We start from the raw sequence: 24,563 nt of genomic DNA on the forward strand, positions 1-24,563 counted from the left end.
TTATTAAAGTGAACAAGACTGAAGACTGAGGAGAGGAAAGCTACATTTATAGGGACAGGGGACTAGCTAGGAAGGGATACATTTTGGAGGGAACAATATCAAGCAATCACAGTGCTGCCTTTTGGAGGAAACCAATAAGACAGAGGATCCAAATACAGCAGCTTAAATGAACCAATAGTAGCTGTACCCTCTGGAACCAAAAGGCAGTTACTTTATCCTAATGCAAATACAGACAATAATAATACAGATATAAAATCCTTTGACTCAATACACAACACCCCTCCCCCCCTAGTGAGCACAGCAGACGTAATCCCTCAGGTACTGTGGGGTCCTACAACTTCTACCTGATCTCCTGACAACAGGTGTTGCAGGTTCTGGATTGGGTGTTACCTGTGGTGGAGGGGCTGCTATAGGGGTTTCATCAGGAACAGATGGAGTCCCAGACATCTCAGGGTCCCCGACCTGTACCTCGTCATCATGAGGACTAGCAGACCCTGGTTCATTTGCTGAAGCCCCTGGTGACTGTACCTCTGGACCATTTTCACTCTGGTCTTGCAGCTGTGCGTCATTAGCCAGGGATGAATTATCTGACTCCTCCCTGCTGAGCGCCCGGCGCCTCAGCTGATCTATATGTCTCTTCCAAACTTGCCCATTTTCCAAGGTCACATAATAGGACACAGGTCCACTAGCCCGGGTGATCACACCGGCCACCCACCGCGGACCTCGTGAATAGTTCCTCACCCAGACCAGATCTTCAGGGGCGAGATACCTTGTTGTGTCAGTCTCAGCCTGGGGGGTTGCTCTTGAATTACGGTTTGGCATTTTATCTGGGTGGACATAATCCAGCACCGTTACCAGTCTTCTACCTAAGAGCAGCTCGGCTGGCGACTTGCCCGTCGCAGTACACGGCGTCGCATGCTGCAAAAATAACATTCGCGCAATGCGAGCCGACCAGTTACCCTCCATTAAGCGCGCAATGGATTCTTTGGCTGTTCTTACCATGCGCTCAGCCTGCCCATTGGAGGATGGGTGAAAGGGCGCGGATGTGACCCCTCTTATAAAGTTATCAGCCAAGAATGCCCTGAATTCTTGGGATACAAAAGCTGCCCCATTATCTGATACAATGGTCTCAGGTAACCCGTGGGTAGCAAACAGCTGCCTCAACACCTTGATTACGGCAGCTGATGCCATGCTAGGGACCATCGCCACTTCTAACCATTTGGAATATGCATCAACGATAACCAAAAAGACCTTCCCTTGGAATGGCCCAGCAAAATCTATGTGCAGCCGGCTCCAGGGAGTCCTGGACTGCTCCCACCAGTGGACTGGTGCTCTGGCCACTTCTGGCCGCACCTCTTGGCATGCCTTGCATGTTCGTACCCATTGTTCTATGTTCTGGTCCATTCCAGGCCACCACACATAACATCGGGCTAGCGACTTCATCCTGACCATTCCCGGGTGTCCCATGTGAAGCGTCTCAAGAACCCTGTTTCTCAGTGGTGCTGGGATTATCACCCTATCTCCCCATAGGAGACAACCCTTATGCATGGACAATTCGTGCTGCCTTGTCGCATAAGGCCTGAATTTTTCTTCATGCGGACCACCTGGCCACCCCCTCCCCACCCAAGTGAGCACACGGGAGAGAACAGCATCTTTCCTAGTTTTCTCAGCTATATCCGTAGCTGTTACAGGAGTCCCCGGAAGTGTTTCTAGCATCATAATGTGCTCCGCCGGAGCAGGATCCTCATTGCTCCCGCCAGGAAGGGGCAATCGACTCAGCGCATCAGCATGGCACAACTGTTTCCCCGGCACATGGGTCAAGGTGTACTGGAACCCATTCAGGAATATTGACCAACGCAACATTCTGGGGGAGAGAATTTGTGGCGTTTGTTTGTTTGGGTTGAACAACCCTAACAGTGGTTTGTGGTCCGTTTCAATGGAGAAATGGCGACCGTACAAATAATCATAGAACCTTTTGATTCCGGACACAATAGCCAGTGCCTCTTTATCAATTTGAGCATAGTTGCGCTCTGTGGGCGACAACGTACGGGAATAGAAAGAGATGGGCTTTTCCGACCCATCCGGTTCCCTATGACTCAGCACAGCCCCCAGACCGTATTGAGAGGCATCACATGCCAGGACCAGCGGCTTTGACTCATCATAATGAGCAAGGACGCTACTGCTACTCAGCATTCCTCGCAAGGAGTCAAAAGCCTTCTGCTGCTCCCGCCCCCATCGCCACACATTCTTTTTCTGCAATAGTCTATGTAATGGTTCAGCTACCGAAGCTTTCTGGGGTAAGAACGAATGATAAAAGTTAATAAGTCCCAGGAATGACTGCAACTCCGTCTTGTTCTGTGGTCGTGGTGCCTCGATGATGGCCTTAATCTTAGCATCTGTGGGGTGGATGCCTGATGCATCAATTTTAAACCCCAAGAAATCCACAGTTGGCACCCCAAAACTGCATTTTTCTTTTTTCAGTTGCAACCCCACCTCCTTGAACTTGAGCAACACTGCACGGACACGCGCAACCAGTTCCTGTGGGTCTTTTCCAGCAATCAAAACATCATCAAAAAATGGCAAGACCCCCGGCAGACCTCTTAACAGGCGTTCCATGAGCCCTTGAAAAATCCCTGGGGCCACACAAACTCCGAACTGTAATCTGTTAACTCTGAACGCCCCTTTATGTGTGACAATAGTCTGTGCTTCCGCTGATTGTGGGGTTACTGGCAGCTGTTGGTAAGCTTGTGCCAGGTCAATTTTGGCGAACACCTTGCCCCCAGCCAGTTTAGCCAACAGATGTGATACGACTGGAATGGGGTATGAGTTTCCCCTGAGTGCCTTATTGATAGTACATTTGTAATCTGCACATATCCTGACTTCCCCATTTGCTTTAAGGGGTGTGACGATTGGAGTCTCCCACTTAGCAGAGTCCACGGGTGAGAGAACTCCCTGCTTGACCAATTTATCCAGCTCTGCCTCAATCTTGGGTTGCAGTGCAAATGGCACTCGCCTTGGTTTGAGTCGGATTGGAGCCACCCCGGGGTCCAACTCGAAGTCAACTGGGGGCCCTTTATAACAACCCAGTTTTCCATTAAAGAGACCAGCAAATTCCTTGCATAATACCTCACTCATCTCAGGGCAGGTTTGGATTGAATTAAGCCCTGAGATACTCAGTCCCAGGGCAGGGAACCAGTCAGTGCCCAGGAGACTGGGGCGACTGCCCTTCGCAATCACCAGTTTGAGTACAGCCTGTTTGTCCCGGAACTGTACTCTCACGGCACACATTCCCATAACATGGATGCGGCCTGCTGAGTACGACTGCAAGGTTGCCGGAAAGGGCTCCAGAGGGGGCAACTTACCCCTGGGGAAGAATGTCTTCGCGGTCTGGTCCGACACGATGGTGAATGCGGATCCGGAGTCCACCTCCATGTCGCACTGCTGACCCTCAATCTTCACCTTGACGTGTGCCTTGCCTTGCGCTGGAAACTGCACGGCCCTCCCGTTGATCTCCGTTACGTAGTGGCAGTCCTTTAGAAAACGAGTTGCTGTGGGCGGTCTGCGATGCTCCAGTCTAGGTGCTCCTGTCGCTCCCGACGCCGCCGATCTACAGACCCTGGCGATGTGATCCGTCTTTCCGCACGTCCGGCAGATAGCATCCCTGAAACGACAACTCTTCCTTTCATGGTTTCCGCCACAACCTGGGCAACTGCCTCGGCGATCTCTGTGCACTGTGCAGGCCTGACGCACCGACTCGACCCCACGGGCTGGGCTCTGGCTCGGAGTAGCCTCTAGCTCGTCCATGGCATGCGCAACTTCTATCTGTGGCTTAGTGGCCTTGCAACTGGCATCAAGCTCCTCTCTTTCATAATTCTCCGTGGCGGTGGCCTCTTTCAAGGCTGAAGCAAGGGTAACCTCTTCTTTAGCCACGATGCGTCTTCTGGCTTTCTTGCTGCTCAGACCACCAATAAACCGATCCAGGAGAGTCTCTTCCAGATTTTGGAAGCCGCAGTGCTGAGCGAGCTTCCGGAGTTCAGCCAGAAATGTGGATACAGACTCCCCAGCATGCTGCTGCCTCTTATGGAACTCCATCCGCCGGGCCATCTTGGTCTCAGTAGGCGCCAAGTGGCTTGTTAGGCAGGCAAGAATATCTTTGAGAGATGTCTCACTCAGCTTCGCTGGAGCAAGTAATGCCTTGGCCAGCTTGAAGGTCTCGGGCCCACAGTAGCTCAGGAATGTGGCCCTTCTTTTGCTGGCATCGGTGATCCCTTGAGCCACTGCAAAGAACTCGAAGCGTTCGACGTAGTCTTCCCAGGTGTGGGGCTCTGATGGCTGGAAGGGCTCCAATACCCTTGGACTCTCCATTGTCCTAGCGGGCAGGGTCGTCTTCTCAGCTGGCCAGTGAGTCTTGTTCTCAGCTGCAATCCGGACTCTGAGGCAGGGTTGTGTTTAACCGCTCCTCAGCATTCCGGATCCCATCCTCGTCGCCAATTGTTGTGACGTGGGGTTTGTGATTTCAGCTCTCTTGACAAAACATGCTGGAGACAGTTCTCTAGTAACAGCTCTTTATTAAAGTGAACAAGACTGAAGACTGAGGAGAGGAAAGCTACATTTATAGGGACAGGGGACTAGCTAGGAAGGGATACATTTTGGAGGGAACAATATCAAGCAATCACAGTGCTGCCTTTTGGAGGAAACCAATAAGACAGAGGATCCAAATACAGCAGCTTAAATGAACCAATAGTAGCTGTACCCTCTGGAACCAAAAGGCAGTTACTTTATCCTAATGCAAATACAGACAATAATAATACAGATATAAAATCCTTTGACTCAATACACAACATTATGAGACTACAATTCCCAGCATCCCTGACCACTGGTCCTGCTAGCTAGGGATCATGGGAGTTGTAGGCCAAAAACACCTGGAGGGCTGAGGTTGAGGAAGCCTGCCTTAGGAGAAGCAGCAGCAGCAGTGTAGAAGTAACAACAGAAGCTGCAGAGCAAGCTTCACTCTTAGAGCTGGTGTGAATTAAAGTTATATATACATATTGGCGTCTCGTTCTGTTAAGAGAAATTATTCACGTATGCAAAGAGGTTCTTCCTTGTCCAGTGCATAATGGAGTCACTGTACTGTGTTCTTAAATCAGTTGTAGTTCCATAGTTTTGATGGAAATAATTCTTGACATATATAAATTAGTTGTTCATCCACTACAAATAATTTTTGATCTTGTAATTATCTTTTCAGGTTTATTAAAATACATGTTTACAATCTTGAAAAAAAATATTTAATTCCTATTGATTGTATGAGTTGCACATATGGATAGTTCATATAAAAGTTCAAATGAGGGGCTAAACATATTTTGATTGGCATACAAGTTGGGGTGTTTGTAATTTTAATCAAATTTTAAATTAAGACATACTTCAAATAATATGTCAAAATGATGCTATTGAATTTAAAGTCTAATGACAACTGCTTTCACTGCTAGTAAAAACATAGCCATTGTGCCTGTGGCAATACAGAATGGCACTTCAGAGCATGCAGGAACAAAGAAGTCAAGTATTTAAAGAACAGGGAGTGACTAAAACTAAAGATAGGAATGTGACCTGGCTATAACCATTGCAGCAAATTGTATTTTGGTTAGAAGACATAATTATATTAAAGATTATTGGATTTTCAAAGCATAAATTAAATTTGGAAAAGTTGGTTATTAAAGCAGAAAAATGGCTTCTTGTTTTCTATTAGGATCTATTGAATTAAATTGTAATAACTTCATTTTTTACAAAAGGGTCATGGTCTCAACAAATGTAACACCAATCCCCTGCTCTCCCACCACCTGCACATAAAAGAGCTGTCTTTTACCGCCAGACCATTGGTCTATCTAGTTTGAGTAGCTTATGGTATATATCAAGCATCCCCAAACTGCGGCCCTCCAGATGTTTTGGACTACAATTCCCATCTTCCCCAACCACTGGTCCTGTTAGCTAGGGATCATGGGAGTTGTAGGCCAAAACACCTGGAGGGCCGCAGTTTGGGGATGCCTGGTATTTATATATATATATAGGTGTGTGTGTGGAGCTTTCTGTTGCTTGCGGTCTGATTCATAGGGACCCATACAGCACATTGTACTATCTCTTGGGTTTGAGACAGGACATTCCCAGCCTTACCTAGATTGAACCTGGAATCTTCTGCCTGCAGAGCAAATGCTCCACCACAGAGTTGTAGCTCTTCCCCTCGAGGACTGCACCTCAGAAGACGTGGCCACTATTCTGACAAACAGCTACTCAACAGGAAGAGCTTTTGCTACCTAGGGGGATTAATCATGACCTGCTGCCTCCAGTGGCCTAATAGGCATATAGGCATGAACCCTCAAGGTGTGAATTGAGGAACAGTTAATCAGGAGGATTCTAACCCACTCAGTGCGGTTGACTTATCCCAGCCAAGCTTTCTTCAGCACCTTGGTGTTCATGTTGGCCAGGCAATAGCAGCAGAACTGGCTGAAAAGTCATTGGCTCTTGAGGCGGTTGATGAGAGTCACCAGCTCAGGTTTAGTTATTCTGATACTCAAAGAAGCCCTGGGAGCTTCAATGGCAGTGTTGGTGGCAACAGTGGGAGAGGCACTGCTGCAGAGGGTGGCCAAGCTCTGCTGCAGGAAATAATGACGGTGGACAGTACCTCCTGCAGCAGCTGGGATACTAAGCAGCAATGACTGAAGACAAATGGATTAAGCTTCATCCTTTAGAGTTTTGCACAAATTCCTTTGCAACACTTCAGTTTAAAGAAAGAGCTGCATGTCTGAAATGTTTAGAAAAATATGGAAGGAAACAGAGTACCGTATATAACAATGCAAATTTCAAGATTAAAAAATGCAGATGCCTTTTGTAACTCTAAAATAGCATGTATCAGTCCTAGTGGAGGAGCCAGTGACCAATGATATACATTCAACAAGATGTGAACAAAAAACCCAATCCAACATCAAGTCTAAATGAAAGTAGTAGTACCAGTTAATAACCTAGGGGCTGGTGAAACCGACTGTCGCCGAGGATACAGTCAGAGGGGGGCACAAAAATCACCCATCGGATGATGGAGTGTATGACGTTTTTGTGTGTGGTGATACGCCACTGCTTTCGTGGCGAAATCAAACACGGGAGAAGCTTCACATCCTTCTCACACTGCAATGCAAAGGCGTGCTTTTGTTTTGTTTTGCCTTTCCTCCTCACCTTGCCCTCACTCAGAATGCTTCAAGTACTTGGGTCACGTAAAATGTTGTGATTTCTAAGGTGGCTATTGTGGCAAAGTGATTGTGGGTGGGTGTGCTGATACAGCTTCTTGCCAAGTGTGCAAGGGACCCTAGGTACTCCTCTGCTCCACTTGCTTTCCAAAGGCCTTAGTCATGTTTTACATTAGCTGGATCAGGACCACAGGGCGCTATGGAAGCTTTTAAAATGTCACAATCATGTTCTAGCCCTAGCTAAAAAATATAGCAAAATTTATGCATTTGAATCAACTGGAAAAACATCACTTGCGCCATCCTAAAAATTGTTTGTCTAACTTAACTGAAAGTATGATTGCTTATTTTACCGTATAAGTTGTTCCTATCCTTCTCTCTGTGTATTAAATTCACATTTATTTGCTGCAGCTTAACATTACTGTTGAATAACTATTGTGCCTTTACGTGTGCGTTGTATGTGGAAAGATTTAATACCTAGCGCATTGTAGCAACAAAGGCAGTGCTTTGAGATGAGGATATTAAAACTCACTCAATTTCCACTCCCTTTTTGACAACTGCAGTTTTTCCATTTTAGATTTTTTGGACTTTGTTATTGCTTTGAAGATGAAAAGGCACCCTGGAAACAGCAAATTGTTGTATCCATTTGTGCAACAGCCCTTTTACCTCCCATGCCCAGCTCCCCATGCAGCTCCAAAATCTACTCCAGAAGGTCTTTACTTCCCAAAGAATCTGTGTGTTCCTATTAGAACTGAATGAAGTAACTATTCAGTTTTTGTCATGGCTTATCAAGTTACATTTTCAGAATTCTTCTGTATGCTTGTACCTTGGATTCCGAATGCCTTGCGAGTCGAACATTTTGGCTCCTGGACACCGCAAACCCGGAAGTGAGTGTTCCGGTTTGCAAACGTTCTTTGGAACCCAAATGTCCGACGAGGCCTTCCGCGGCTTCCAATTGGTTGCAGGAGCTTCCTGCAGCCAATCAGAAGCTACACTTTGGTTTCCGAATGTTTTGGAAGTCGAACGGACTTCCAGAACGGATTCCATTCGACTTCCAAGGTACGACTGTAGTCCATTTTAAATCTATAAAACTTGGGGGCAAGAACAATAGCATGCCCACTTTTGTTCTCTCCTACCTCACCCAGCTTGATAAAAGGTGGTGAAATAATGTGGCTTTTTCAGCATAGTGTGTTTCGGAAAGCAGTAGGCAAAACTCCTGGGATTGTCCCCCCCCCCCTATTCTTATTACTTAGATTTGTACCCCAGCTTTTAGCGAAATTGGTTCCCAAAATAATTGGTTAAGAGTTAAGAACGTAACTATTATTTCAAATTCTTGATTTTCTGTGATGTTATGTAGGTCATTCAGACTTATAGAGGAGAATTAGGAAGTGAACTGTTAAATGGATGGTTTGTGAGATACATTGTGAATAGTGTGAACCAAAGCAAATGCAGGTTAAGAACTGGAGATAAGAACCTTTGCTTTTTGTGAAGCAAAGGTGATGAAAAGCATTTATTTTCGTAGATGGAGAAGTAAAATGTTCCTCTCTGATCAGTTACAGAGGCATGCTAAGGTGAATTTTAATTATGACTAAATTGTGGTATTACTCTTTCATACCCTGAACATCTGTTCCCTTCAGGAATGATGATTTATGCAGGCTATCAGTAGAGACAGCTTGCTACAGCTTATGTCACGGTTTGTGGGAAGATGGGGTCGTATTTCCAAAAATATCAGCTTTTATATGGATACCAGCCAGTGTGTTATTAAGGTAATAGGGGAAAGGGAGCACGATGTGTTCACTTTTAATTCTGAAGCCAAATATTGACTTTACCTTTTCCCTTCCAGACCATCTGTTGTTAACGGAGAAGGCAACTTGGACACTGAATGGCCTAGTCTTTCCTAAAGGTATCAAGAGGAGAAAAACCAAGCCTGTACTATCCACATGTATGAAGACACTTACTGAGAAGCCCACTGTCAGATTTTTGGTGTTTAAGAACTGTATGGGGCAGGATGGTTATGAAATATCTTCTCCCCCAGACCAGAATGAAAAGGTAAGCTTGCATGTGGCAGAGCACAAATGTGTAAAAAATATCATGTATTTATCCATTTTACTTATATGATTGCAATAGAGATTCAGCTGCAGATTTTATTTAAAAATATATATATCCACACCCAATTCACTGGACTGCTGTTATTATGCACTGCAGTTATTGTTTTTGTTTTAATTAGGCCATTATCTTCCATGGTTCTACTCTGGAATTGCCCCCATTCATTTCCATGTAACCACTTCAAAAGAGACACAGCGATTCAAAATGCAGAACATCATGGTGGATTTTTTTTACTGCCTTGGTGTACTTATGATGTCCATGGGGTAGAAAAGATGAAGAAATTCGTATCAGTCAAGTTGTAGAGCTTTGCAAAGACTATATAAGTAAATATGCTTGGTTTTTTTTATTTGTGTGGAAGAAAAAAGGAAAACAAACAAAAACAAAAAACAAGAAACTTGAAGGAATTGCATGGAGAATGGAGATTTAAAGAAATTGGAAAAGTAGCTTCTTAGGTCTTGCCTGGTGCATAATGAGAGAGGTAGAACAAAACAGAAGCCTAAAACTTTGTGTCTCTTTGCTTAATGAAGGGGACCACAGAGTTACCACTTTCCGTATCCTTCTCTTCCTTGGCCTGACATTTTTCTTATTTCTCCAACTGAAGTTTGGTAATACAGTGGAACCTCTGTTTACGCCTACCTCTGTTTACAAACGCCTCCGTTTATGAGCGCCACAGACCCGGAAGTGTTTACATCTGGGTTCTGTGGGATCAGATGCGCAGAAGCGATCAGAAGTGCTCTAACGTTGTTTCGTGCACGTGCAGAAGCGTGCCTTCGGCGAGCAAACGCCTCTGCAGAACGGATTGCATTCACAAACTGAGGTACCACTGTATGGCCCCTTATAGTAATATTTGGGGGATCACATAGAAAGGGAGACAAAACAGTTTGCTTATTCAGAACAAGAGCAGTACAGTGTGGGACACATTGGCCTCTCTGTCTCAGGGCTCATCCACACTTTTGCCTGACCCATATTTTGATTGTATTGTGTCTTGATTAATTTCCTCAGGTCTGGGAGCCTTTCTCGTTCCAGAGCTGTAAAAATCCAATCTTATCCACTGAATCAGATCTTATCAGATGTGCGGAAAATCTGAAGAGAGCTTTTGCTTAACTGTGCTTCAGTTCAGTGGGTAAGATTGGGTTTTCACAAGGCACAGCTATGGACCAATGAGAAAAGTTCTCAGACCCAAGGTAATTAATAAGTGCACAGTATGCTCAAAATACAGGTCAAGCAAAAGTGTGAAAGAACCTTTAGTAGGCTTTGGCTGATTGGCTAATGAACATTGTGACTTCTACACATTCACTATGTGATCACTGATTGGTTGGTATCACTTGAGGAATGTGGAATCAGCAGAAGAAATAAGTGAAAAGATGGAACCTTAGTTGTGAACCACCACAAATAAAGGTAGAATTAAGGGCACATGGCAGCCCCTACAAAATCATTACTTTCTCCCTAGAAAACAAACTGTGTAACCATACAGTGTTGACCAAATATTTTTATTCCTTTTTAAAAAATATTCTAAAGTTTTCCATATTTAGTGAAACTATTTTTAATTTGTGAAGTTTTTAGATGCTTGTACCATGAGACTGAACCTTGTTTCACCAGCAAAGTATATGTATAATATGCATGGAGAAAAAATTGAAGATCTCTTGAGTGGTAAGTAGAAATTACTATACATTTTGCTGTTTTTTATTTTTATAAATGAATGCCATGCATTAGCTACTGTATATATAAATGTGGGGGGGGGGGGGGAATGAAGGCAATTGGAATTACTGCCTTATATTTCAAAAGCAGGCATATATATATTTATCGATATGAACTTAGTATCAAGAATTATTATTCCACTATACTAAAAAAGAAGAGAGAATTCATACACGAAAGTCTCACCCTCTTTGATAATCCATAGCATCTGGTTGCAGCCTTTCGTGTTTCAGTCTTGATTTCAGTCTGGCATTTTAAGCTTGCTATGAACTGACATTTGTGGCTACTTCTTCAGGTCAGGAAAATAGTTTTTAGCCAGGGTACCTGACGAGGACCTAATCAGAACCCTACTAGATCAGACTGAAAGTCCATCTAGTCCCATATCCTGGTCTCTGTGACCAAGCAGATGCGTATGGAAGGTGTGCAAACAGGACATAGGATGGATGGCATTCGCCCCATTCATGTTCCTCAGCAACTGGTATTCAGAGGCATTCCACCTGCAGTACTGGAGGCAGTAGTCAGCTGTCATGACTATTAGACATTGATGACCTTATCCCCTTTTAAATCTCTCCCAAGTTGGTGGCTATCACTACATTTTGTGGTAGTGAATTCCCTAGTTTAACCCCCTATTCTGAAGAAGTACTTCCTTTTGTCATTTTGTGTTCAGCAGCATCATTGGATAACTATAGGTTCTAGTATTATCAGAGAGGAATAAAATCCTATATCCATTTTACCCACACCATGCATAGCTTTTTATACACCCATCATGTTCTCCAGCTATAGTAACTTTTCCTCGTAGGGGAGCTGATCCAGCCCCTTACTCATTTTGATTTTTTCTTCTTCCCCTTTTACAGCTTTACAATATTCTTCTGGGGTTGCAGCAACCAGATTGGTGTTGGCAGTTTGGTTCTGCCTTCCTTGTAGCCAGAAGGCTGCAATTTATGCCTGATCTTGCACAAGCCAAAACATCTGGTTCCAGCACCCTACTTATCCTTCTTGTCCCTGATCTCATACTGTGACTCTGTATGAGGTCATGGACAATCTATGCTCTTCTTTCCAGCTCCAGGTTGTATGGGGTGTGTCTCAAGTCAGCAATTGCACTGGCCTTTGGAAGAGCTTGGCAACCCCTCCCTGTTTAGGGAAGCTTTTAATGTTTGATGGATTTCTGTATTTTAATATTTTGTTGGAAGCCGCCCAGAGTGGCTGGGGGAACCCGGCCAGTTCGAATCCCCACGATAGGGTGAGCTCCTGTTGCTCGGTCCCAGCTCCTGCCAACCTAGCAGTTCAAAAGTGCAAGTAGATAAATAGGTTCTCCGGTGGGAAGGTAAACGGCGTTTCTGTGCGCTGCTCTGGTTTTGCCAGAAGCTGCTTAGTCATCATAGCTGTCAAGTTTTCTCACGAGGAAGCCTATTCAGCATAAGGGAATTTCCCTTTTAAAAAGGGAGAACTTAGTCATGCTGGCCACATGACCTGGAAAAACTGTCTGTGGACAAACACCGGCTCCCTCGGCCAGTAAAGCGAGATGAGCGCTGCAACCCCAGAGTCGTTTGCGACTGGACTTAACTGTCAGGGGTCCTTTACCTTTACTTTTATCCAGACATGTTATTTTATTACATACATTTGTGTTTGTTTGTTTGTTTAAAAAAACCTTGATGTTTTTATCTATATTTTGGTAATGTTATTGCTATATTAATTAATATTTGATACCATTTTATGAAAACTACTTAGACTTTGTTATTGAACACTATATAAACCTTGCTAAATAAACAAATACATTTTATCCTAAGGTGCAAAAATAGAATCTATAGCTAACTAGCTTCTGGCAATCATACTTAACTGATGCAGTTGATCATGTTTTACTTTAATTTAACAGAGATTAATTATGTATGGTTGTTTGTCACAAAGCCGTGGAAGCAGTGAGTAGTTTGGGACACACATTCTTTTTCAAGTCTTCAGAAGCTATTGGCCAAAGTTAATCAAGTTTAGAACCCATTGGTTTAAATGGTAGTGTTGGGCATCTGCTTTCATTGAAATTAGTAAGACTTAAGTGCTTGTCTGGACTGTGTTCATTATTAAATGCAATCGCTTCTGGTTATTTGCTTTTACTTTGCTTGATTCCGCACATCACTCTTTGAGTAATACCTTAACATGTTGCAGTAGCTAGCCACCAGCTAAAAATGTCACTAGTTTATAGCATACCTAAGGCTAGCATAACAAATTTATTTGCTTTGAGGCTTAAATAATGGTGACAGAGTTGTTTCAAAGTTATAGTGCTGAATTATATTTTTATTGCCAGAGTTATTGAAATATATTGATAATACAAGGAGTAAAAAAAGAATTGAATAATAGAGTTGAACACTATTTTTGTTTGTATAGAGAAAGATGTATAAATATCTTTTCTACTTTGACCTGTGTAGACTTTATCTATAACATTGTTTGTACAGTGCTAGAAGTAGGAAAGAGGCATAAAGTCTATTGGAAAACTACCAAATGTCCCCTGCAAATGGGCCCTATTCAGAATCAGTAAGCGTATGATGAGTGATTTGGTTTTGAATATCGCCTTTAGATTCCATGCTGTTACAAGGCCAGCCCCGAACATGGCAACTCTTATTTCCACACACAGTACCTCTTCACTCTCAATTTAACCCAAAAATCTGATGAACCCATTACTCCATACTTGATTTCATGGAACAAGGAGTAGATATAGTTACAAATGATCAATCACAAGCCGTGAACCAAAGCAGCAAGGCATTAACAATTCACACCATTTTGGTCCACTTGCTCAAGCAGAAGATGTGGCAGCATATTTAATACACAGCGACTTCACTCAGTTTTAGAAAAGACATGACTCATGTTGCATTTTAGAAATGAAGGAATTTTATAGGATTTCATGCTCGCTACCCATTTGGGTGTCAGAGTTCACGAACATCTAAACAATTAACGTAACCAGGTACTCTGTAAAGGCCACAAGGGACGAGTATCTAAATTAAATGTTACTCAAGTAAAGTAAAAAATGACCCAAGAAACGTTTCATCCCCAATAAAGCCATGTTCTGTTAGATTGCATTATACAAATCAGCATCTTGTTCTGCAGTATTGTAACACTGTAGACCCCACAGGCATATGCCGTCAATTTAATGGGATCAGTGAAGAAGCAAGGCAGCTGTGAAAGATTGCTTTAAGTACAGCAATCGTGTGCTTGTCATTCTGCTCAATAGTGGAAAAATCCAAATTCGGGTAGGCATCAGTATTTAAGAGAGTGAATGCTAAAGCATCTCTCATAAGTACCTTGGGGACAATAAGATTTGACATATAACACATAAACAAAAGTACACAACAGCTGTTAGATTAGTTTTGTTTGAGTAAAATACGTCAGGATCATTTAAACATAGCATGTGTTCCCTCCATCACTCAGGCTGAGTCTGCAGACCACACTTTTGAATATTGTACACCAAGGGCTGTGAGTCCCACAGTTGCATCACCATTACCAAAACAGTATGGGGAAAAATCATTCAGCTAATTGTAGGCTTGATTAAAAACTCCCACCAGTCACAAAAATAACAAAATCTTCTTTAAAAAATCATTTAGATCTATTTGATGAAGGCGGCACAAACCAAATGTTTATTTAAGTTTTGATTGAATGCCCTACATGGATTTTTAAGATGCTATTTTAACATTATTATTATTTATCCAGACTTTTGTTTTGAAACACATTTCTTATTAATTTTTTCTACTACTGCCCGTAAGAACACCCTGAAATATAAGTTACATTAAGAGGGCTGAAAAAGATAAACTTGGTGGTATCTGGCAGCTACTTCAAATATGTGATGTAGGGACCACAAAAAGAGACTAACAAGAATAAGAGAGTGGTAACCTGGTGGAAGGGTGATTATAATTATTATACTGTAGTTTTTAATCTGTTGTTGTTGTTTACTCTTAGTCATTTCGACCCTCCATGACCCCATGAACCTGAGCATGCCTTGGGAACTATCACTTTATTCTCAAAGCTTCTCCTTCTTTATGTCCATGGAGTTTTCATGGCAAAATACTGGAGTGGTTTGCCAGTTCCTTCTCCAGGTGGATCACATTTAGTCTAAACTCTCGGCTGTGACCTGTCCATCTTGGGTGGCCCTGCATGGCATAGCTCATAGCTTCTTGGCCAAGACAAGGCAAGTGATCCATGAAGGGAAGTGTGAGGGATATGAGGTACCGACAGCCCCCTCCCATCCTGAATACCAGCTCCTCCCCCAGCGGGGAGGGGGAGACTTCGAGTGGTGATTCAGGAAGTGGAAACAGGAGCTTGAGTACCTTAGCGGAGCACAGGCACCGCCGGGGAAAGGAACAGGGAAGCAGGGAGACGGTGGGAAAGAGGCCGATCCCAGCTACTCCAGAATTGCGTAAAAAGCGCAGGGGGCGGAGATTCAGCATGCCTAGATTACTTTGCTGGGGGAAAACGCGCGAATCGCCATTCGGAGGTACTGTGGAAGACTGACAACATGTACCACTATCTGTAAATAGCACTGTTTTCAGCACTGTAAATACACAGCACCAATAAAAGGATAAAATGCAGAGCTGTGTGGAGTCGTTACTCTGAAGTAGCCCACCCAGGCCACTGTGACAGGAAGTTTTTAATCTAGATATGTACAAAATAACTCAAATAATTCTTAAGTAAGGGTGAAAGGTTTTCACTGTATGGCAGTAGGCCATAGCATCTGAAGTTGCTTTCTTCCAGTGTGTAAGTGATATAGCAGAAGTATCAGGTCAGCGCCACTTTCCCTCATCACAAAGAGGTCATGAGCCCCGCAATCCCAACTGGCTCAGGGCTGGGTTGGCAGTTGCTGTCAGAGCAGGAAGAAGAGGGGAGGGTATGGAGGACACCATTGGCAGGGAGAAGCCTGAGGTGATGTCAGCTCTGCTCCTTTGCCGTTAGAGGCTGGGAAGCTCCCTGTCCTGCCCCACCCATGGAGTGGAGAGATTCCCTAGCAATGGAGGAGAGCATTAGACAGGAGGTGAGGAGCCAGTGGGGCTGACCCCCATCACATCACCAATGGGAGGGAGACCCACACCTCTTGAAGAAACATGCGCTTCCAAGATCACTGGCACGTAGAGAGAAAAGAGTCTTGTGAGTGAGCTTTAATCCAGTCTCTGATGCTGTTCTTGAACTCTCTAATACTGCTTTTGGCAATTTGTATCTATATCCAGACCTGAACCATTATAAGCCTTGAATGAAGCTTTCTTACTTTTTCGCATGTAAGAGCCTCTGTCATAGCATATGGGACAGGAGTTTTGACAACTATTATCCAATGCTTTGTGTGTTTAGCTCTTCTGGTACAACAGGACTTGCATTTCCTCCCCTCTGCCCACATTCTCAAAATCTGTCCCTGATGGTCCCTCAACCCCCTGCAGCTGATTTTGTGGGAGGAAGTGCTGTTGCATGCATGGAAGTCTGCTGAAGCAGTAGGCTAACAGTCTGGATAATGGTCACAGTGTGTGTCTGGCTCCCCCCCCCCAAATGGTCTCTTAATTCAAAATAGTACTTTTCCTTAATTTTAGTTGAGGGAATGAGATGGATTGTATTGGCTTTTATTCCCTTTGATTAAACATGCTGTGGATCAACTTGTCTTTTTAGAGACCATTATTTTAAATAGAAAAATTCCTGAGAGTTCCCAGAACCTCCAAAACCCACCCACCCCCCCGTGTAAAATGGACTTTCTTCTCAAAACCAGATGTAGTCCTCTTTCTATTTATAGAGTATATCTTTTCATATATTTCTTGTCATATAGCAATGTATAGCAAAATACATTTGCATTTTCCGACTTTTCTAAAATGGTTACAAACCAATTTATTGCTTAAACCTGCTTTCCTGGTTTGTGCCTTAAAAGCACAATCTTGACAGTTCCCATAAATGAGGATGATTTTTCCAATGCACTTCCACTACTAATGTCAACACTCCCACGTCAATTTAATCTTTCATTGCGGACTGTTAAAATGTTAAGAACACAAAAAAGTTCTTGCTGGATCATGTCAGTGGCCATCTAGTCCAGCATCCTGTTCTCACAGAGACCAATCAGGTGTCTGTGGCAAACACACAAGCAAGCACTCCTGCAACTTCTAGCAACTGTTATTCAGAAGTACCCTGCCTCCAACAGAGAAGGTAGAATGTTATTTGGCCTTAGAATTCTACCTTGGTTCAGGTCAAGAGTGGACCTTGGGCTTAATGCATTCCTGTTCCAAGGACTTCAGGTAGAAGCTAACGAATGAACTGGGAGGATCCTGTATTTATTTGAACATTTCTTACTGGTGAAAAAGAACCTTCCCACATTTATTTAAGTGCTCGAAAGGAAGGTAGTTTCACATGGTAAGCGAGAATTTCACAGATCATTTGTAACCTTCATCCTGTGCAAAGCAGACAAGGAGAGACCAGCTGCGTTTGAAGTTACCTATCTGCCTCCCAGTAGAATCCCTGAATTCGAACAGTATTTGAACCGTTTTGTGCATGTTTTGGGAGGAAAGTGTGAGCATGTGAGGTCAGTCAGACAGTAAGTGATAACTTTCAGCTGCTCTGACCCAAATATGATTTGGCTCTGTAGCACTTTCACTTAAGATAACTTTGTCCAATGGACTTGAATGGATAGTTTACACCTGGTATTCTGAGTTGTAATATATGTATCACGCTTTTTGATACAATATCAGGTGATTTAAATTTTGAAAGTTATAAAAATGTTCAGGGTGATTTACAAAATTAAAATAAATCAATAAAATATTATTTATAACATAAATATAAAACAAAACAGAAATAGAACGATAAAACATGATTGATAAAAACAGCATTAAAACGGCAGGGGTTTAATAAATCTTGAAAAATATGGCTCTGAATGGCTCTAAAATGACTTCTGTTCCACAGATGGAGTCCCACAATAGAAGGGCCTCTCTTCAGTTGCCTCATTCAGAGCAAGCTACTGATAAAATCCTCATTGTCTGAGCCAAATTGATGTGGACATAATGGTCCTTCAGGTATTTGGGTCTCAAGCCACGGAGGGCTTCAAGTTAAACACTAGTATTTTAAATCATGCTTGGAAATTAACCAGGAATCTTGTTGGCATCCATCTATTTCAGGAGACAGTGGAGGAGTGCGCCTTTGGGGGTGAGGGTCAAGCTGTTGGAAGGTTGTAGCGCCTGTTGTAGCTGTAGAGACTGAGGTGGGAAAGACACATTTTGTTGCAGCTGGGACCGATGAATGCATCCACTTGTGCTGCACCATGGCATAACCTGTCTGTCTTCAGGCACAGGAGGGACATCCAGCATTTCCAAGACAAGCAGAGTCTGGATACTGTTGACTGTGTCAGAGTCCATGTTTTGCTGCGAGTACAGTTCTGGATAGTACTCTGCCCATTGCTTTGTTGCTGTGGACTGTGATGATCTCTCCCGGAAAGGTTTTCAGCGGTGCATTCTGCTGGGCATCATTTGCCTTTATCACTTGCCTTTCTCCATGTAGCAAGAGTCTTTTTGCAGGGTGCACACTTGTAGTTGAAGAGAGGATCACACTTTGCAGCAACAGCAGGTTTCATGTCTTTTATGCAGGCCTCAAACCAGTCAGGGATCTGTTGCTCTCTTTTGCTGTATTGTATTGTAGGTGGCAAGAATACACAGAGGAATTATACCAGAAAGATATGGAGGTCTCGTACACCTCAGGTGGTGTGGTTGCTGACCTTGAGTCAGACATCTTGGAGAGTGAAGTCAAATGGGCCTTAGAAAGCACTGCTAATAACATGGCCAGTGGAAGTGATGATATTCCAGCTGAACTATTTAAAATTTTAAAAGATGATGCTGTTAAGGTGCTACACCCAATATGCCAGCAAGTTTGGAAGACTCAGCAATGGCCAGAGGATTGGAGAAGATCAGTCTACATCCCAATTCCAAAGAAGGGCAGTGCCAAAGAATGCTCCAACTACCGCACAATTGCGCTCATTTCACATGCTAGCAAGGTTATGCTTAAAATTCTACAAGGCAGGCTTAGGCAGTATGTGGACCGAGAACTCCCAGAAGTGCAAGCTGGATTTCGAAGGGGCAGAGGAACCAGAGACCAAATAGCAAACTTCTGCTGGATTATGGAGAAAAGCTAGAGAGTTCCAGAAAAATATCTACTTCTGCTTCATTGACTACGCAAAAGCATTTGACTGTGTCGACCACAGAAAACTATGGCAAGTTCCTAAAGAAATGGGAGTGCCTGATCACCTCATCGGTCTCCTGAGAAATCTCTATGTGGGACAAGAAGCTACAGTTAGAACTGGATATGGAACAACTGATTGGTTCAAAATTGGGAAAGGAGTACGACAAGGTTGTATATTGTCTCCCTGCTTATTTAACTTATATGCAGAATTCATCATGCGAAAGGCTGGACTAGATGAATCCCAAGCCGGAAGAAATATCAACAACCTCAGATATGCAGATGACACAACCTTGATGGCAGAAAGTGAGGAGGAATTAAAGAACCTTTTAATGAGGGTGAAAGAGGAGAGCACGAAATATGGTCTGAAGCTCAACATCAAAAAAACCAAGATCATGGCCACTGGTCCCATTACCTCCTGGCAAATAGAAGGGGAAGAAATGGAGGCAGTGAGAGATTTTACTTTCTTGGGCTCCTTGATCACTGCAGATGGTGACAGCAGTCACGAAATTAAAAGACGCCTGCTTCTTGGGAGAAAAGCAATGACAAACCTAGACAGCATCTTAAAAAGCAGAGACATCACCTTGCCTACAAAGGTCCGTATAGTTAAAGCTATGGTTTTCCCAGTAGTGATGTATGGAAGTGAGAGCTGGACCATAAAGAAGGCTGATCGCCGAAGAATTGATGCTTTTGAATTATGGTGCTGGAGGAGACTCTTGAGAGTCCCATGGACTGCAAGAAGATCAAACCTATCCATTCTTAAGGAAATCAGCCCTGAGTGCTCACTGGAAGGACAGATCGTGAAGCTGAGGCTCCAATACTTTGGCCACCTCATGAGAAGAGAAGAATCCTTGGAAAAGACCTTGATGTTGGGAAAGATTGAGGGCACTAGGAGAAGGGGACGACAGAGGACGAGATGGTTGGACAGTGTTCTCGAAGCTACGAACATGAGTTTGACCAAACTGCGGGAGGCAGTGGAAGACAGGAGTGCCTGGCGTGCTATGGTCCATGGGGTCACGAAGAGTCGGACACGACTAAACGACTAAACAACAGCAACAACAACAGAGTGCCTATTGGATGTGGTTCCACCTTTGCTTCCACACTATCTTTGGGGCAGTTCAGTAGAGCTTGTTTAACAGAATCAGAGAAGCTTTCACAAAGTTCAGCTCCGACTATTTATGCTTTATGCTTTTTACTATGGGCCTTCTTTGGCTGGAGATGGATCTTGCTGGCTACCAATGAGAAATCCATGTCACAGCCGGCACAGGAATCAGTGGTGTGGTTTAAGTTCAGGCATGGTCTTCTCAACACCCAACAGGGATCACAGCAGATTTGAGAGGGACCTGATCAGCACTGGCTGTTGCCCACACAAGTTAAAAGAGAAGCATTGGGGCGGGTGGTAGCTTCTCAGAGAGCACTAGAGGGAATGGATGGCAACACCAATAGGTGCTTGGGGAAAATAAAAGTGAATCCCCACCTGTCAGAGTTGGCCTGCAGGGGTGGGTGGGGGAAACACAACTGAAAATTTGGTGTCTTATGTAGTTTGGACCACAGTCTCTCTACCTGTCCAATTGTTTGAATGTGTATGTAATTACCCCCATTGGTTGCATTTTGGGATGCAATCTCCACCTCGGGTGTTCCTCTAAACTCCCCACCCAAGCAAACAACAAAAGTGAAATTTCTCTGTTCTGCCGCATGGAAACGCTCAGTTGTTTTGTCTGGAAGAAAGCTCTGTCTCTCATATATGTGAGTATTGATAAGGTTAAGACCCACCTATAAGTGAGGTAGAGCAAGAAAAAACACACACATCCCCCCTGTCTGATCCCTATTTCCTCTTGTGCTTTTTTTTTTTTACTTTGATCCTAACACAACACTTCTGTTTTGAAGATCTGGCTTCTGGTTGGTTCCCTGCTTGGAAACATGAAGGCTTTGCTTCTAGTGACTTATTGCATGGTTCATGATGCACACTTCTGGGTGGAGGAGTAAGAAGGAGGCGAAGGAAACACCTTTGGCCATTGGTGACTGGAGAGGTTGATTGTCTCACCTCAGACCTCCCTGCCCCCATTCATAGTATCATGGATCCTTCGCTGATAAAATGTTGCTTGTGGCCAGGGAGCATAAGTAAAAAGCAGTTAGTGACACAAAACAGGATTTCTGGGAGGGCGGGTGAGTCCAGAATTACCACAAGATTATATTGCTTTTCTGTAATTTAGTCTCTAAACTTTTGAGGATACTTATGGCAATAGGAAACTAGATCAAGACTGGTCACATGGTAAAGAATACTTAAGCAGAAGTAAGTAATCTAGAGTGCAGCCCCACTCGCTTAGAATTAAGGAACAATATGTGTGCAAGCATGTGCAGAGTGCTTTTCGCTTAACCATCGAGAAACTGCAGTCTCCCCGACCACACACATTTATAGTGAAGAAGCAGGACTTATAAAGTGATGACATTTCTGTCTCACGTGAGCACACTAAATGCCCAGCACTTCTCTCTTTAGAAATAAGCATTGACCCTCACCTATTGCCCACCAATATGAGTCTGACCAAACTGTGGGAGGCAGTGGAAGACAGGAGTGCCTGGCGTGCTCTGGTCCAGGGGGTCATGAAGAGTCGGACACGACTAAACAACTAAACAACAACAACAACAACATTGTCCAAAGGTTGTAACCACAGAATGCAGGTATTCTGTTCTCCTTCAAAGACAAATCCACTCTTAGTCCCTCACCCTTTCCCTCCAATGACCCTTCACAAAGCTAGATTCACCTCCCCGTTCCTGCCCTCTTCTAATTATAGGAAGACTCTCCTCTCTCAGCCTCTGAGCTTAATTTGTGCCAAGGCTCACTAGGATTCAGTGTAGGAGTTCCCTGCTGAATCAGGTCAGCTGGAGGGCAAGCATCTGCATGGTGCAAACTGCATTTACCAAGAGGCCCTTCTGGGGGCAGCACCCTTTGGGGGCGGCTGCTGCTGCTGCACACAGATCCTTCATTCCACTAAAATTTTGGGGAAATTCTTAAGTTTTATCAGAGTGGGTGGTGGGTGGGATTCACCCACTCCTTTAATCTATCAGCACATAGGTTAATAAAGTGGAATAAGCTTTCTTCATATTCTTAAATTAATCATCTGCTAGTATCTGTGATGCAGAGCCAAGGGAGAAATAAGCATACGTATTTTGGCTTCAGGATTTACTGATAATAATAAAGAGATTGTACCACACAGTGCAGTTAAGATACCCATAGCTACTAGTGTAAAAAAAAATTTGCATTCTGTCTGAAAAGTTGTGTCTGTTTTTCAAACATATTTTAGGAAATGATAATAGAAGAGAAAGCATATGTTGTCACCCAGTGCCTTACATGCCACATACGTGTCTTCCTGCTCCCCACTCCCCCATCCACTTCAATCAAAAGAACAGCAATGCTATACTAAGCAGATTTATTTGTTTTGGAAGCTACTTGTTTGAACGCAAATAATAAAAAAGATGATAGTAAATAATTCCTGTTTCTATTTTAGTAATTATCAGCTGTGTAAAATGCTTGATCTATAAACATATACACTCATTGACAGGACGCTATGCTCTGAAACAACATGGAGCTTGCAATTTTATCAGGACAATGCCAGTAGATTTCAGCAAGGTTGGTTCCAACTCATCTGTGATAAATGAGAAGATAAGGCAATCAGTGCACACCATGACACTCTGTGCAGCTAGTTAGACACACTTCAAAACTATTCAGGTGTGCTCACAAGGCTTATGAGTCTTACATGGGGGGGGGTGTCTCAATATAAATATATCCTTCATGGTGGCCACTCGAAATGCAGGATCTGTTTTTCTAAGACTTAACCCAGGTCAGATATAAATAATAGATGTTAAGAGTTGTGGGTTCGGGGATGCATTTCAGACTGTGTGTTTCAGCTGGGTCAAAAGAATGCTTTTCTCCCCCTTCCCCTTCCCCTTGTGTAGTTCCTCTGCTTGACAAATGCCTGCAAAATTCCATCACACCTCTGCGAGGACCTCTTTGGGTCTCTAAGGGAGAAGGTTTCAGCCCCTCTGGAGCAAAGATATATATCCAAGGAGTACTGTTGGCCTTGCACCAGCGATTAAAGTCTGCTAAAAACTACTGTGATCAGGTGAGTTATCCCACGTCTTTAAACAGCTGCTTTTTCTTTGATATGAAATGCACTAGTTGTCGTAAAGCTGTGATTGGCACTGTGTCATAAGGAAGGCTGGCATGTATTACATGAGCTCTTATACGCAATAGGTAGATGAAGTATTTCTCCTGTAATCTCAAAGCCAACAATAATGGAGTTTATTGTGTATGCCTTTCAGTGTGTTGTATGCCTAATCTTTTTGTGCTGCACTTCTCCTTCTAAGGAAATTATATATAGCTATTTAGGATAGGGTCACTAATAGTGAAACATATGCAATTTCTCAGAATTCATTTCATCCCCCTCCCATGTAGAAATAAGTAGAACTGAAAAAAGTTAAGATATATTTAATGTAAAATCATGCAAACATAACATTTTTCTTAATGTTTTGTCATTTTCTTAATGTTTTACTTTGAGAAGCAGCCTTCAGCCATTTGCATGAGAAATTTGTTAGGCATCTAAAATACATTTACATTCTGTACCCAACACAGAGATTTATTGTGTGTGTGTGTGTGTGTGTGTGTGTTTATAGATGAAAGGTATTGAATGTAGTTAGTTTGTTTTTGGTCTGCACTGCATGCCAGTATTCTTTTTGACCTTTTGGAAATATGTTTTAATGCATATTAGTGCAATTGAGCTAAACTGAACAAATAGTGTATCCCTTTTCAGAACTGTTAGTTTTAGTATAGTTTGCTTGTTATTTTTGTAAGTGCTTGAAAATCTAGGCATGGAAAATTATCAGAGCAAAAATTAATATTGCATCTTAAACTGAGATTTACAAGATATACTGGGTCACATACTAAAAGATGAATGCATCATGCTCTCAGTCTTCATGAAAGGGGGGGGGAAAGCGGATGTCAGTCATGCTGTTTATACAGCACCTCCTGCTGTTAGGTTCATAAAGAGAAATGATCATTTACTTTGAAATAAACTGTTTTGTCCTGAGCTGATGGGGATCTACAACAAGTAATCAAGAATACAGAAGCAGGCAAAGGAGCCTTCTTTCAGCAAATGAGTGGCTGGGGAAACCCAGCCAGATGGGCAGGGTATAAATAATAAATTGTAATATTATTATTATTAAATGCTTGACCCATTTTAATACTGGCGCAGGGGGTGAGGGAGGAACTACACGATCCTTATTTGGTCCTTATTTTTAAAGTTTTTACTTCACCTGCAAAAGGCAGCTTTGATGCAAAACAAAGAGGAATAGAAATGGTCTATATCAGAAAGC

General features: G+C 43.2%; 1 protein-coding gene across 5 annotated transcripts in view; it reads left to right on the top strand.

Moving 5' to 3' along the window:
* DCDC1 (doublecortin domain containing 1) overlaps positions 1 to 24,563 on the top strand; it is a 244,302-nt gene that overhangs the window by 35,027 nt on the left and 184,712 nt on the right. For all 5 annotated transcript variants that reach the window (XM_088653766.1, XM_060275323.2, XM_088653781.1 and 2 more), the window contains 3 exons: positions 9,070 to 9,275; positions 10,889 to 10,982; positions 23,148 to 23,314. In XM_088653766.1, the coding sequence (XP_088509892.1) occupies positions 9,070 to 9,275; positions 10,889 to 10,982; positions 23,148 to 23,314 (467 nt within the window). The remainder of the gene's footprint in view (positions 1 to 9,069; positions 9,276 to 10,888; positions 10,983 to 23,147; positions 23,315 to 24,563) is intronic.

This window comes from Zootoca vivipara, chromosome 1, assembly GCF_965207765.1.
Source record: "Zootoca vivipara chromosome 1, rZooViv2.hap1.1, whole genome shotgun sequence".
NCBI classification, from domain to species: domain Eukaryota; kingdom Metazoa; phylum Chordata; class Lepidosauria; order Squamata; family Lacertidae; genus Zootoca; species Zootoca vivipara.